The 14,349-nt window shown below is 43.8% G+C and overlaps 1 protein-coding gene across 24 annotated transcripts in view; it reads left to right on the forward strand.

Annotated features, from left to right (window-relative positions):
* The window catches only part of mtd (TLD domain-containing protein mustard), a 70,722-nt gene that overhangs the window by 42,471 nt on the left and 13,902 nt on the right, over positions 1 to 14,349 (forward strand). For 7 of the 24 annotated variants that reach the window (XM_015182374.2, XM_015182358.2, XM_033385679.1 and 4 more), the window contains 11 exons: positions 218 to 508; positions 1,410 to 1,898; positions 1,968 to 2,074; positions 2,143 to 2,294; positions 3,190 to 3,790; positions 3,854 to 4,026; positions 4,297 to 4,428; positions 4,744 to 4,895; positions 4,964 to 5,126; positions 5,188 to 5,389; positions 5,913 to 6,002. In XM_015182374.2, coding sequence (XP_015037860.2) covers positions 218 to 508; positions 1,410 to 1,898; positions 1,968 to 2,074; positions 2,143 to 2,294; positions 3,190 to 3,790; positions 3,854 to 4,026; positions 4,297 to 4,428; positions 4,744 to 4,895; positions 4,964 to 5,126; positions 5,188 to 5,389; positions 5,913 to 6,002 — 2,552 coding nt within the window. Of the gene's footprint in view, positions 1 to 217; positions 509 to 786; positions 956 to 1,409; positions 1,899 to 1,967; positions 2,075 to 2,142; positions 2,295 to 3,189; positions 3,791 to 3,853; positions 4,027 to 4,296; positions 4,429 to 4,743; positions 4,896 to 4,963; positions 5,127 to 5,187; positions 5,390 to 5,912; positions 6,003 to 10,809; positions 11,255 to 14,349 lie in introns of those variants that run through there. The other 17 variants (XM_015182361.2, XM_033385688.1, XM_033385689.1 and 14 more) reach the window with 11 other exon arrangements.

Below are 14,349 nucleotides of genomic sequence, written 5' to 3' on the forward strand. Positions count from 1 at the left end.
TTTCATATCGATGGTTTTATATCGATGATTATAAAATTATCGATATTTACCGAACATTATATGCTTGGGCGCACTGGCCCGATGGCGCGGCATTTGAAGTGTTTAAGCAGCAGCCAAAACCACCTATTATCAGCGTTGCACCGAGTAAACTATCTGGAAGAAACGCCATTCATATACATGTTTTATTAATGATTTACATTGTTTTTCTTTTCCGCAGGGCAAAAGTCTTCATTGCCCACCATACCCACCATTTCCTATACCGTGGGCAATCGCGACACATTGACCTCGGTGGCGGCCCGCTTTGATACGACCCCATCGGAGCTGACGCACCTGAATCGGCTGAACAGCTCCTTCATCTATCCGGGACAGCAGCTGCTGGTGCCCGACAAGAGTGCCAAAGATGATGCCTCCAGCAGTTCCACCAACGAGGGCGCCGACGGCGGCAGCGTCTCGGGCAAGTCCAGTCCCATTGAGCGCAAGCTGTCTGGCGACGAGACCCGGGAAAGAGGTAAGCGGGGTCGCGCTGGAAATGGTGCAATTGGTGCGAGATGAATAGTGAAGTCAGCATTTGCCGCCTGCATTTTTCGTTTTGTTCTTGTATTTGTTTTTTTCCTTTGCTTAGCATGCAACAACAACGAAAAGTGTATAAAAATTCAAAAATAGCGACAATGAGGCGCCTGATGGGTAGCACTGTTCCGAGTCATATGTTCCGCACATTTCTTCTCCACTTGCTGCAGCTGGTCACACTGGCCATTCTCAATGTTGTTTTTTTTTTACCGCGTTGAACGGGCGAGTTTTTCAGTTTTTTGCACCCTTGAAAGATATAGTCGACAATTGGCCATCAAGAGCCCACGTTGAGCGATCGTGAGAACCACGTTGTAAAGTGCTGCAGGACGGAGTACCCACCCGAGCGGCGACATCAGCATGCACACGGCTGTCTTCTGGCGGAATGGAGGTTCTTGTTGCTCTCATTGTTGATTTTTCCATTGTTGTTATATCAAATTGATCGAAAATGTGCTAATTATTAAGTTGACAATGACTGCTGCTGCTGCTGCGGAAGTGCATGTGAGGAGGCTCTTGCCCGGGGGTCACGTAACCCGGCGGCCGACCGCTCAAAGCAGTTTTTGTGGCGCAGTTCATCGAACGTTCGGTGCTGTCGCAGCAGTAAGCGTGGGCGTCACAAGGCGCTGGGGAGATTTACTTTAAACTAGCCCATATATCAACTGTTCGCCCCAGAGCCCCCAGGCACAGGCACAGACACAGGCACAACCAGTGGCCATCGCCCCACGCCCATCGCACTATCTTATCGGACCGCTGATAAAAATCACAGTTGTCCCGCTGCCACCGAAAATCACCTGTGCACCTGAGAATCCCGTCTAACCACGAGTCTTGAATGTTCTTCCTTGCAGACATACTGGAGGGCCTGCGCCCCGGATCCCCCAAGCCGGGACACATCGAGCGCGTGGCCGGCAACAGTCAGGCCGAGGAGGAGGCCAACAAGAGCGATGATCCGGTCATTACGCAACGCTTCCTCAAGATCAACGTCCGTCACATCACCGACGGCCAGGGCGTTGTGGGCGGCGTCCTTCTGGTCACCCCCAATGCCGTCATGTTCGATCCGAACGTCAGCGATCCGCTGGTGATCGAACACCAGGCGGAGAGCTACGGTGTGATTGCACCCATGGATCTGGTGGTGAATGCGGCCATTTTCCATGACATTGCGCACATGCGCGTGGTGGGAGGTGCCGGTCCCAGTGTTGCTGCCGGCAGCTGCGAGGCGGAGAAGCCAGAGATCTATTATCCCAAACCAGTATTAGTCGAGGAGGACTCCAAGGAGTTGTCCGAGCAGCAGCCGCTGATGGGCGACGATGCCGATGCCAGTAAAGAGCGTTTGGAGGGTGAGTCTTGGCCAAAGCTCCCCTGGGATCCGTTGATGTTTACTCATGGGATGTATCTTGCATTTTTAGCTGAAATTGGTTCATTGGAGATCACCGATGACCAGGAATCACTCTGCTCCAGCACTGGACGCGATGGTGACGCCTTCCCCAAGGCCTTTGAACGTGAACGTATTGAGGTGAGTCATTCTCCCACTCCCACTTCCCTGACGCATTTGTCTAAACTATTTAAACTTTTAATCTTTAGGACTCATCGTTGGAAGCCAAAGATAGCGCTAAGACTGACGCTGAGGATGAGGATAAGAAAACTGGCCTGGGCCTGACAGACACTCGCACCACCCTGGAGGAGAGACGCAAGAGTCTGTTGGACCATCACTGGGCTATTCCGAGCAAAGACCGGTTAGTGTTTGCTCAGCTGTGTGTTATATGTGCACCTATATCTTACGCTCTCGGGATGATGTGTGAACAACTGCAGTGCACACACAGGCTTTTTGTTATTTAAATAATATTTGTTATGCTTTCTGTGACGTCTCATATATCACATGCCACAGAGAGATGCGTTGTTGAAGCAGATATATCCATTTGTCCGTTTAACTATTCCTCTGTGTTCTGTATTTAACAAAATCGACAAGAGTATGTCTGATATATCACAAAAAATCAATGTACTTGGCATTATACTGCCCTTCAAATACTATTTTGCCATAGAAATGATCAGCATATTGAAAGAAAACCATTATTAAGGAATAGGCCATGTATTATTATAATAGCTTGGCTTAGAGTTGAAAAAGTTGAAGAAAAACCCATAAACACTAAGGATTAATGGCATAGAAATGGGATGTTTTAAATCTTTATTAGTTACCAATATTCCATGGCCGATATAGCCACTATTCAGCGTCCATAATTGTTATTTTTGATCAGTTAAAATATAATAGAGTGTGCCTTGATAGCGGCATGAGCAGGGTTAGATTTTTAATTAGATACCCCTATATATTAGACTCAATTCAGATAGCAAACCATTTAGTGACACCGCCTAATCTTTGGCCTGCCAGAGAAACCTTTTTCTGTTGCTTTATGCTTGTTAATAACTTTCTGTTTGTATTTTTGTGTTTTTATTTTCATATATTCGACCCACGCCACGCCTTAAAACTAATCATAAACGCAATTTCTGTTATCAAACCAAATGCTTTACACAACAAACGAAAAACAACCGCACACCGCACACCACACCCACATTTGCACACACGAAAACACCAACCACATATCTGTGTGTGCCCTGCACGAACATATTACTCAGCTATTGTTTGTCTAATTCCCGAAGATCATCGGAAGACGAGGCCGACAACGAGTCCAACATCACTGTGGATAGCGGCGCCCGCAGCCAGGATCCCCTCTCGGCCGCCAGCTCCGTGAGCGGCGTGCCACACAGCAGCATAAACCTTGGGGGAGCTGGAGCAGCTCCTGGAGCCGCAGCTATGGCTGGATCTGGGGGACAGTTGCCCGGCACTGGCATGATGCCACCGCCATCGGGCATTGATCTGGAGCACCTGGAGCAGCTGTCGAAGCAGTCGTGCTACGACTCGGGCATCGACATCAGGGAGCCCGTGCCCAGCGTACAGCCGATACCAAAGAAAACCGTTTACAGCGACGCTGACATTGTCCTCAGCTCGGACTGGGTACCACCGAAAAACATTGTGCCGACGCACTTTGGCGAGTCGCCGCCGCGCAGCACCATTCTGGGACAGAGCCTGGACGCTGGTGCCGGTGCTGGCGGGGCGCGCAAGAAGACCTCCAGCGTGAGCTTCAGTGTGGACGATGAGGCCGCACAGCAGGCCCAGGTGCAGGCACAGGTGGCGGCCACTTTGGCCAGCGACAAGCAGTCGGAGAAGAAGAACAAGGTATGCGCTAATGAATCACTTGACTACTGTCACGGATACTGATTCGAATTTGTTACTTTATAGATGCTGAAGCGCCTCTCGTATCCCCTGACCTGGGTGGAGGGCCTCACCGGCGAAGGCGGAGCTGTGCCAGCCCCTGGCAGCGGCACCGGCAGCCTCAACAAGTCGGCGGACACTGATTCGGCGCCCAACACGGGCGACTCCAATCAGAGTGTCTTTTCGAAAGTATTCTCAAGGTGCGCATCCCCCAGCTAACATTTGCAACCATCTATCGATCTCTTGACTATAATTGGTGCCAACAAATTTTGTTTATTTCGTTTCGAAAACTGAAAAACCGAACAAATCTCAAAACCAAAATGCTTACCTTCGTTTTGTGCGGATCGGCTGCTTTGCTAAACAATAAAATAACATCACATCACATCACGTACTCATGCAACACTGAACACACAACACACAACAATTGTACACCCTACTGACACACACAACACGCACACACAATTCTATAGCTCGCCCATTACTCTGGTCTCAGAGCTGGGCGGGAATCTGTTTTCGAAAACACCGTCCGAAGACTCTGGTGGCTCGCCAGTGCCGCCACTGACTCCGCATTCGACACATTCCGAGGGTCATATGACCTATGGGTAAGGAAAGGAAGGATTTTGGATCCCCGATATCGATGTCGTTGTTGTCGTTGTCGTTGTTGCTGTTGATATTGTTGTTGCTATTGAATCTTGATGTAGTGTTTCACCTAAGAAAAAACAAAAGAAAGCAAAGAACTTCTTCTTTGTCGCAATGAGCACATTTCTCCTTTCGTTTGTTAGTTTCGATTCAACGTACCATCAATGCTTCATTTTATCAGTTTCGAGTGTAAATTTGAATCATCCTATCATTCATCTCCCTCTGCCTCTGGCCATATATTTATACTAATTCGTTTGTTCTGTCGCTACCCCCCATAGACGTTCCTCAATTGGTACCTTTATACGTCCGCATTCGTCGGAGGGAACCTCGTCCAGCACCAAACTGAAGGAAGCCAAGCAGGCGCCCAAGCTGGACTATCGTTCCATGGTCTCGATGGATGACAAGCCCGAACTATTTATCAGTGTGGACAGTAAGGGAAACCCGCTAATTTGATTGAACTTTAACTAACATTTGGGATATTCTCTCACTTTCATTTAGAGCTCATCCCACGTCCGGCAAGAGCCTGTCTTGACCCACCTTTGTATTTGCGCCTGCGCATGGGCAAGCCCATTGGCAAGGCCATACCGCTGCCAACCTCTGTCATGTCCTACGGCAAGAACAAGTTGCGCGCCGAGTATTGGTTCAGCGTGCCCAAAAATCGGTAAGTCAACAGCTACGCCGCTATAGATCCCTTCTTTATCGCTCCCTTCTCTGTTTTTTAGCGTTGATGAGCTCTATCGCTTCATAAACACCTGGGTGAAACACCTGTACGGTGAGCTGGACGAAGAGCAAATCAAGGCGCGTGGCTTTGAGCTGATCCAGGAGGACACCGAGTGGACAAAGAGCGGCACCACCAAGGCTGGCCTCGGCGGCGGCAGCCAGGATGGCGAGGAGATCAGCGATCTCACCCGAGAGTCTTGGGAGGTAAGTTCACCGTTTATCTGTAGACTCCCCCAAGCCTCTGGCCAGGAACGACCCCTTCCGCTTTCCTCTTTCCTCCCTCTTGTATCTTTCTATCGTTTAACTCTTTGCTCCGAGCTCTTACTCTCGAATCGTTCTATTTTTTCAAAGAGCTATCAAATCCCTGCTTCTCCAGGTTATGCCTCAGATCAAACTTAATGATTAATCAATGAATTTTATGCCAAATTTCTTCTTCATCCAATATAAATATAAATCTTGTAAATCTTGTTTACATTCTTCCCCCCACGTGTACTTTTCTCTCTTGTTTTTCTTCTTCCTTTTTCCTTGCGTCTCTTTTTCCTTTATTGATTTGCCTTGCCTTTGATTTTCCAACGAAATCGAAACCATCGAAATCGACCACGGGCTGAACCCCCAAACCAATAAAACTATAACTATAAAACCATATACTGAAATTGCATTCTATTATTATGAAAACTACTTACATATATGACATGATATTATTTAACCTCTGTTGAACTACAAACAGCTTATAAAGGCGCCGTTCGCCAAGACCTACAAGATCATTAAAACGGCTTCCCATGCCGCATCGCATGACTTGGAAATGTTGGGCGGCGAGGTTAGGACAAATCAATCCTTTAATACGAATTCTTCACCTAAAAAATACAAAAAACAAAAACCAAACCTTACTGTGTTGTCCGCACCAAAAACTTAAACTTAAACTTAAACTTAAAAAAACAAAACCAAAAGAAAAATCGTTTTTGGAACTTGTGTGAAAATTTTGAATTTTTGCATATTTTCGATTTAGTTTATGTTTTTGTTTTTCCGTTGGATATTATATTTGTTGATTTTCCAATATGCTCGCTGGTTTTTTAGTTTCTGTCTATTCGTAGTTTTCGAAGCACTTTATGCACTCGTATTTCTGGTTCTTTCTGTTTTTGTACCACCACCCAACCCACCGAAAAAGCACCCAAATCTAGAAAAGAAAAGTCCTATGGAGATTTTCTTTGGCACCACTCTTTTTTCCAGCACTGTGTTTCTGTGGCACTGTGGCGCTCGCACAAGTCTCGAATTTCCACACTCCCCAAGCATTGGTTCCATCCATCTATATTATATCTGTATACCTTATAGACATTGGCTCATCTATCCCTCTCTCGAGCGAGCATTTCAAATTCATTCTGTATCGAAGCATTTGTTTTTATTGTTTTATGTTCGAAAGATTGGCCTCGTATTTTATTCTCTCTGTTCTCGAAATTTTGAAACATTTTCATTGCATTCAAAAAGAATATACAAATCAATTGATGAAAACGATTTAAGGACAACAAAATGTGGGTTTGAAGAAGTTTGACCGCTATTTGGGGGGCAATAAAAGGGATACTAATTGATTGCAAGATCAATTGGAAAACCAGTTTTGAAAACGAATCAGAACTCAACAATTAAACTAAACAATTAGTTTAAATACTATAACCAGATAACAAAAGTGCTTAATTACCATCTAATTCACTTCATAGTTCGCGTACTTCGCGTCACTTGATACTGAAATTGAGTTCATGAACCTCCCCGACACTTTGAGGGCTTCAAACCCCCGAGAGGTGTCACTTTGGGGCTTGATTATTACAGAAGCATTACCTAACCTAGCCTAACAGCCATTCGAAACGTAACCCATTTACATGAGTAATATATACAATACATACGACCACAGGCTCTTGTCCAACCTTGCCACCAGGCCCCCTCATATCATACTCGCTCCAGTTCCAGTTTCAGTTTCAGTTCCAGTTCCCTCCCCAGTTGATATTCTCTTAGCCACATTCTTCGTTTAGCAATACAAAGGCACCAAAACGATATGCTAATTACGAATTGATTTGGATTCAGCTTCGAATCGAGTTCCATTTCGCAATGCTTTCGCACTTTGAGAGGCCAGGTCTGGCATTATATTTATAAACATTTTTACAACAATTAGCGCCTTTTGCACGTTATCAAGAGTCTGGCATTTATTTGTGCAATCTTTGTGGACACGTTTTCCCATCTCACCCCATAAGCGTGCCATATCCAAAATGAAATATCACGATCAATGGATGAGATGAGTAATTCGGAATAGAGATGGCAAAGATATTGTAGGCGATACGCCCTTGAGAGGGGAACCTTGAGTGCTGCCCCATTACTTTTCCGTTTCTGATACTGTTTGCCGGTTCGTTCTTATCGGTTCGGGTTGAAGCTCTGACATTATTCTCCCACTCCTCTCGCCATTATCAGCCTCCCAGGCAATGTAGCGGCGCATCAGCAAATTGTTTCCTCATTAGGCGCCTGCCGCATCAAAACATCCATAATTATAACTATTAAATACAAGTATAGTGTATAAAATGAAATATATTATGGGAGCACTAAGCTATCAATAGAATCTCTCTACAACGAAGCATCCATCAATATAGAATAGACGATGATTGCTTCCGTAGCCCCAAGCAATGCAAATATCTTCAAAATGAAGACCAGACCTCAACGAAGCCCCAAACAATGCACAATCTCTGTTGAATTGATACTCAGCTTGATGATCCGTAGATGACATGACGTGACCAATAGCTCAGATAATGCCCACCAATTGCGTAATGTCCGGGCTTATCTGCGAAGACTGCCGAAAATAAATCGGGCTTCTGGATTATCGAAAGGTGAAGCATTCGGAGGGTGAAGACTACAATTCTTGGCTGTTTTGGCAGCCCCACAAGTGTGCCAGAGATATTGATCTGATATGTCGGGGTTTGTTTCTTCATTAAGTGTTATTCGATATTTGCATATCGTTCATTCATTTGTTGGATGATTGGTTACTTTAAATAGTTTTCAGAGAGGTATGATGCATACTATATATAGTCAGAATTCTTTGAGAACATTCTCTGATTCTCCAAGAGGAATGCTGTTCTGCCTAAAAGCTGCTGAAAATTCCCAAAAATAAATCGGAAACTAGTTCCTCACAAATCAGAACACATGACGTCTCTAAAGCGGACCATTGTTTGACACTAATGAAATATGAATAACTAAAGCGAAATGTGTTTAGAGATCGGCTCTCATCATCAGCAGCATCATTGATATAATCTAAAAACCCGTTTGCGATGGTTATTTTTATTTTTACTGTGGACTATTTATGCCAGAGAGAGAGAGCGCGTGCCGTGAACATAAATTGTTAATTATTCATTTCTCGTGCGGGGCGATCATTTATTTGCATACATTTAATTACTAAATTTAAGTACACTTTCCATTTAAATACTGTTCTAATTGAAATCAAATTGGGCCGCCTCTTTAGAGCCTAACTATATTCTAATTAAATTGAAATTAAATACAAATTGAAATCCAGCTTAAAGCGATTGTCATTTAGCCGGTTTCTGTGTCCGTTGATTGGGTAGCACCATCATCATGATGATCATCGTCTATTTTTCTTATTTCGAAGCCAAATCCGGTTTCGGCAGGTGTATAAAAATAGCAGAATAAACTGAAATAAAAGCAGAAATGATGCGCTTTACTCCAGAGCTCTGCCTCTACTCACTCATTTTTGCTGTTTTTTTTTTTGTTGTTGCTTAAATGCTCAATTAGCCGAGGAGGATCCAACGCCCCACCGCAAACCCTGCCCCTGCCACACTTGAGAAACGGTAGTCCCCAAGCCGCACACACCGATGATTCGCTGACGCCAGCAACACTCAACTTTGCCTTCCAATTGTTCATATATCGAATATACATGTTTACTATATATAAAAGGGGTATATCTATATTGTATTGGATATTGTACTTGTCCGATCAATTGGTTTCAATGAATTTTTGCCAACAAACCGCGACAACGATGCTGAGAAGACAGTCTTTTCAATTTGCATACGAATATCACTCACTCTCCCTCTCTGAGATAGTGTTCTCTGCTCAATTTTAAATGCATTTCTTACATTAAATTGCGCATTCCGTTAATGGATCACCATAAACACTTGTTTAATGTCGCCATTACCTGGTACATGCATACGTACTGGTGGAGGCTTTAAGAAATGGGAGCGGTAAGAGCTGGTTTTCCATATAGCACCGCTTGAAGAGCCTCTCATATTCCTTAATCACGACAGGAGCGCTGGTGACGCCTGTTCGGGGCTGTGTGGGGTGCGGCCTTGTATGCATAATTAACAGATGTTGATGTGTTTTTAATAAGTTATTAGTCAAGGTATTTTCGGGGCATGTTGAATGCCTAAAGAGTTACATGTTTGATCTTATCTCTCTATCATATACAAAAGTTTTGTCTCGTCGGCGTCGTTCGATATTTTACTCCGGGGGTTGGCAAGGCGCTTGTACCCTAGTATTTGTATATTTTACCTATGTTCACACTCGTATGACACCGATTCGATAATATTCCTTCAAGTAGAGATGTTTTTCCGCGGTTAATTAATCAATTTTATTGATAGTTCTCTCTGTTATAGTGTTTAGATCACATTCATAAGGAGCTATTCATAGTTTTTTGAAAACTGATTAAACTCTGACTAATATAATGCGGTTTTCCGTTTCCTGGAATGCACAAAGTACAATATTTGATACGTATAAACTCGCTAAAAATGCTTCATTTAAAAGTGGCCAAGATAAACAGTTGAGCTCATGCACGGCAGGGCAATAAATATAGATGGGTTTAATCAATTGATTAGCATGGCATTTAATATGTTTGCATATCTGTAAACCAAAGCCGCAAAGACAAACAATCCGTGAGCACTTGCTGAAGAGAGAGCCTTGGGGAGCTGGGAGAGAGCTGCTCTCATCAATTGCAGTCGCACCGAAAGGGCCAGGGAGAAAGAGTAAGGGAGAGGGGAACTGGTGATCGAAAAGTTTGGTCAGACCGCAAACGCATAGTAAATGCAATAAAAAAGACACACTGGTGGTCTGGAACATAGTCAGGGCGCAGTTGAAGCTCCTGAGAGAGCAAAAGACAACGATAAAAGACACTGATGGACCAACCCTGCAGTATAGAACCACTTTGAAATCCATTTAACAGAAGTAGTCGCAAATATTTGGGCATACAGTGGCAAACACTGACAGCTAACATTTTCGTACCATATGCATCGAAATGGGCATCCAACAATGGCGGTCCAAATTATGAGCACAACTGTCTGATCCAACACTGTCAATCCCATTCGACATGCACTGCCATTGCATCACACTGGCGGCTTGCAATATTCAACCAAGTCAGGCAGCCTCTCCCACAGTCGTGGTCGTGCCGTCATAGACGAGCTATCAGCAGCAGCGGCGCGCAGCAGAGAAGCAGCCACAGCGTCGTTGGCCGCAGCAGCAGCTGAGCCACGTTTTGTTGTTGCTGATATGGTTTTTTACTGTTGTTATTGGGACTGCTGGCGCTGCTGGTGGGAACGACGACGACGGCTCCAACGTATGTTTTGTGTTTTAGTTTTCGCAAAACATTCAAGCCGCACAGTCACGTCTCTCCCTCCCTGTCGCTCTCTCCGTGTCACTCTCTGCGCGCTAGATCCGCGATCTCCGATTCGGATGCTCCGAAAGTGTTACCCAAAAATGTGACTTTTGTGCCAATTATAGAAATTATTAGATCTGGCAGATCTTGCAGTTGTGCAAATATTATATATTTTTGGGTCTTCCGCCCCGCCTTCCGTCTTCCGTCTTCGGTCTACGGTCCTCCGCATCAGCATTGCTAAAGAGCGAAAAGCGTGTCCAAAATTAGCAACGCCTGAGCGCAGCGCCCAAAGAAAAAGAAAGGAAATAAACAAAGACTAAAAGAGAAAGAGAAAAAGGAAATCTTTGCCTCTGCAGTCGTTGCTGCCGCTGGCAGAGAACGTCGCCAAAATGAGCGCCAAAGCCATGAAAATCTCAAAAATAGCGAAATACATCAAGAAAAGGGTAAATATGAAAATATGAAAATGAGGAAAACACAAAGCACAGACCACAAAAATCTATTAGTCTCCTCCCAATTTCTGTTCGGGGTGAAAGTCTTACGAAAGTGCACAAGAAATACATATCAAGATTACAAAAATTTGAATTTCAAAATGCATCGCATTTTGTAAGCCGACCGCGTCCCAGCCCGAAAGCCAAAAAGTATTCAATGCCTTGGCCATAAACAGTCGGACAGCGCGCACCTTATAAAGGGTCCGTCTCCGTCTCCGTCGCAGACGATCGCATTGGAATTTCGGCTACTGCCCCGAAATGTCCAGCACCAATGATGACGATAATGATCGTGTAAATGTTTTTCAGATAAAAATGGATATGAAATGGTTTCCATAAAGATATATTTAAAGTCCCTTTCGGAGTGGGTCTTTAAGATGGTCGATAGATCCTCTATATGTGATCCTCTACAGGGTGTTGATTGTTGATTACAGCTTGTTGCCCAAGATCAAAATGGATTGGAACTAATGGAAACTTAAGTGTTGGCTATAAAGAACCCATCACGATCCTTTCGCTTCTGTGCGTGCTTATACGATACGAGTAATTTCCCTTGCGAATAATATAATATATATACCTATAGTAATACATTTAAATGCTTAGTAAAATGGCTTAAATTGCTTAAATTGTTACTTGCCGAGCAATCACTTTAAGTACAGAACCTGGAAACGTTTTCTGACTCTTGGCAACGATTTCTTGGGCTCTGAATCATTTTCTTGAATTTAGCTCAAGGTAGAACTGTTTCTATACTTCTTATAAGGGAAATAAATCTAAATGTAAATCAATAGAAAACTCTCCACTCTGTGAATATTTCCATAGATCTTTTGAGTGTTTGTCTTCTTTGTGCCCTTGTGGCACACATAACCCAGTTATCAGTCAGGCCCTCTCGCAGATCTTTCCCATCTATTCAATCACTTATTCCACGTCTCCTCTTATCTTTCACTCTCAATCAAGTCAAGTGTGTGGCATCTTTTGGGAGAAATCTGATTGAAAAGTAGAGAAATCAAGGGTGTGCAAGACACAGAAATTCCCTCGCTAAAGTCGTTCCAATTCCATTATTATATATTTTACGATCTAGAATATCCTCTCTCCTCTAGACTCTTGACTCTTCCACTCTGAACCTTTTTGGAGATCTTGAGTGCCGCACATTTGACATTTCATTCACCTTTCGAGGGGCGGTGCGCCACCTCTCTTTAATTATTTTTGTTTTGACTGAAATTCAAGTGTAATTAAATTGATAATGCAACCCCTAAAAAAAGGGGAATTCAATGGGATGGGTATAATGAACGATGAATGGGGATTCGGTTTCGGATTCGGATTCGGGCAAGAAGTCAGCCAAATGTGAAGAGATTTTGTTTTATTGTGTTGTGTTGTGTTGTGTATGCGCTTTGTGGATCCGGCTTCGGTTCGTATTTCAAATGGTTGACTGCCATTATGCACACTACATACTATATGTACTATATATAGGTACCATATCGTATTTAATTTGTTCGAGGTGTGGCTTAAAGAGTGAGAGAGAGAGAGAGTGTGTGCTTTGGTGTGAGAGATCAGGTGGAATCAATTAAAAAGGTGTTCTTTTAGACGGAAACAAGCTGCCCGCCATGTGCGTGATTAAGACTGAAATATTCCTAAAATAATATCCAGAATATATGGATTCCATTTCACACTTTCTTCCCTCTAGCTAAAAGATAATCCAATTTTCCACCTGGGTGTACGAATGTTTTTCACAGACTTTTACGTCGTAGACCCTCCATCACACCTCAGCCTGCCCATTGCAGCTACCAGCAATTGTTGCCAACATGTTTTCGGTAATACAATACCCCCGTTAAACACTACTCGTACGAGTGCCTGGCTACTCTCCAGAAAGATACAGATACATGTGTATCTACGGGCGACTGACCGGCCACACATCGTGCACACACAAACAAAAAACAAATCAAAAGTTAAACATACAATAATATCGTATATGCGAATACCTATAAAGACATCCCCAGCTGCAGACACGTGATCATTTCATAGTTGAAATTGGGGTCGCGAAAAAAATAAAAAAAACCGAAATATAATTGCGTGCAGAGGAAATTTCATTGAATTATGTGCCAGCCTTCCGTTCGTTTGTGGAGGGGTTGTCTCAAAGACCTGGATTGTGATTATAGGGTAGTCAAAATAGTTGAGAGATGGAATATGAGTATAGAAAACATATAAAGGGGAATACTGGAACCCCACGAACTTGGGATTGTAGAAGATTCCTTCTAAGCCCCATAATAAATTCTCTCTTCGGTGATGTAACCCACCTCACTGATAGATGGGGTCTGGGTTCGGGTCGGATCTAATTGAGATGATCTCGTATCTGGAAACAAAGAAACAAGTCGACTGGTCGACTGACGGAGTGTTATCCGTTTCATAACCGGTTCGCATTTGATTGATTTCTGAAATGTACTCGTAAATGCATGCATTTCAAAGTAGAGCAGAGTTTTGAGGCCCGATTCCGGTTCCAATTGCCACAAACAAGAGTCATTTCTCAGATGTCATGTGTCCTACTCCAAATACTGCGATTTAGAGGCTTGTTTACTCGGTGGGAAAAACATATTTTAACCAGTTTCAGTGCGTATCTAAACGGAATACAAATTGCAAGTAGAGTAGAGTTTTGTTGGTGTTTGTCGCTGGAATTTAACACGCCCACAAATGCGGCTTAGCTGTGGTCATCGTCAGGTGGTGGTGGCGCCGTTATGATAAATACTGGCGTTTTATTTTGGGTGCAGAAGAGCAGAGAAGCAGAGAAACCAGTTTGCGCCAAATTAAACCAAAAATTTTGGCTAAAACCTTGGCCCAACGCAGATGCAATCAAAAACAGACCCCCATCTGTTTTTATTTTTGGCACGTGAGCTGCTTGTCGCTTGGGCTGGAAATACTCGCAAGTGAAGATTGCTTCAATTGAAAATCAATTATCGCATAAAAATAAAAATTACGTATACGCAACATGCAGAACATTTTAGCTCCATCAGCATTGTTGCGGGGCAGCATGTTGCCAACAAACCTGTTGTCTGCCGAAAGGCGAA

The sequence above is a fragment of the Drosophila pseudoobscura genome, chromosome 2, assembly GCF_009870125.1.
Source record: "Drosophila pseudoobscura strain MV-25-SWS-2005 chromosome 2, UCI_Dpse_MV25, whole genome shotgun sequence".
Lineage (NCBI taxonomy): Eukaryota > Metazoa > Arthropoda > Insecta > Diptera > Drosophilidae > Drosophila > Drosophila pseudoobscura.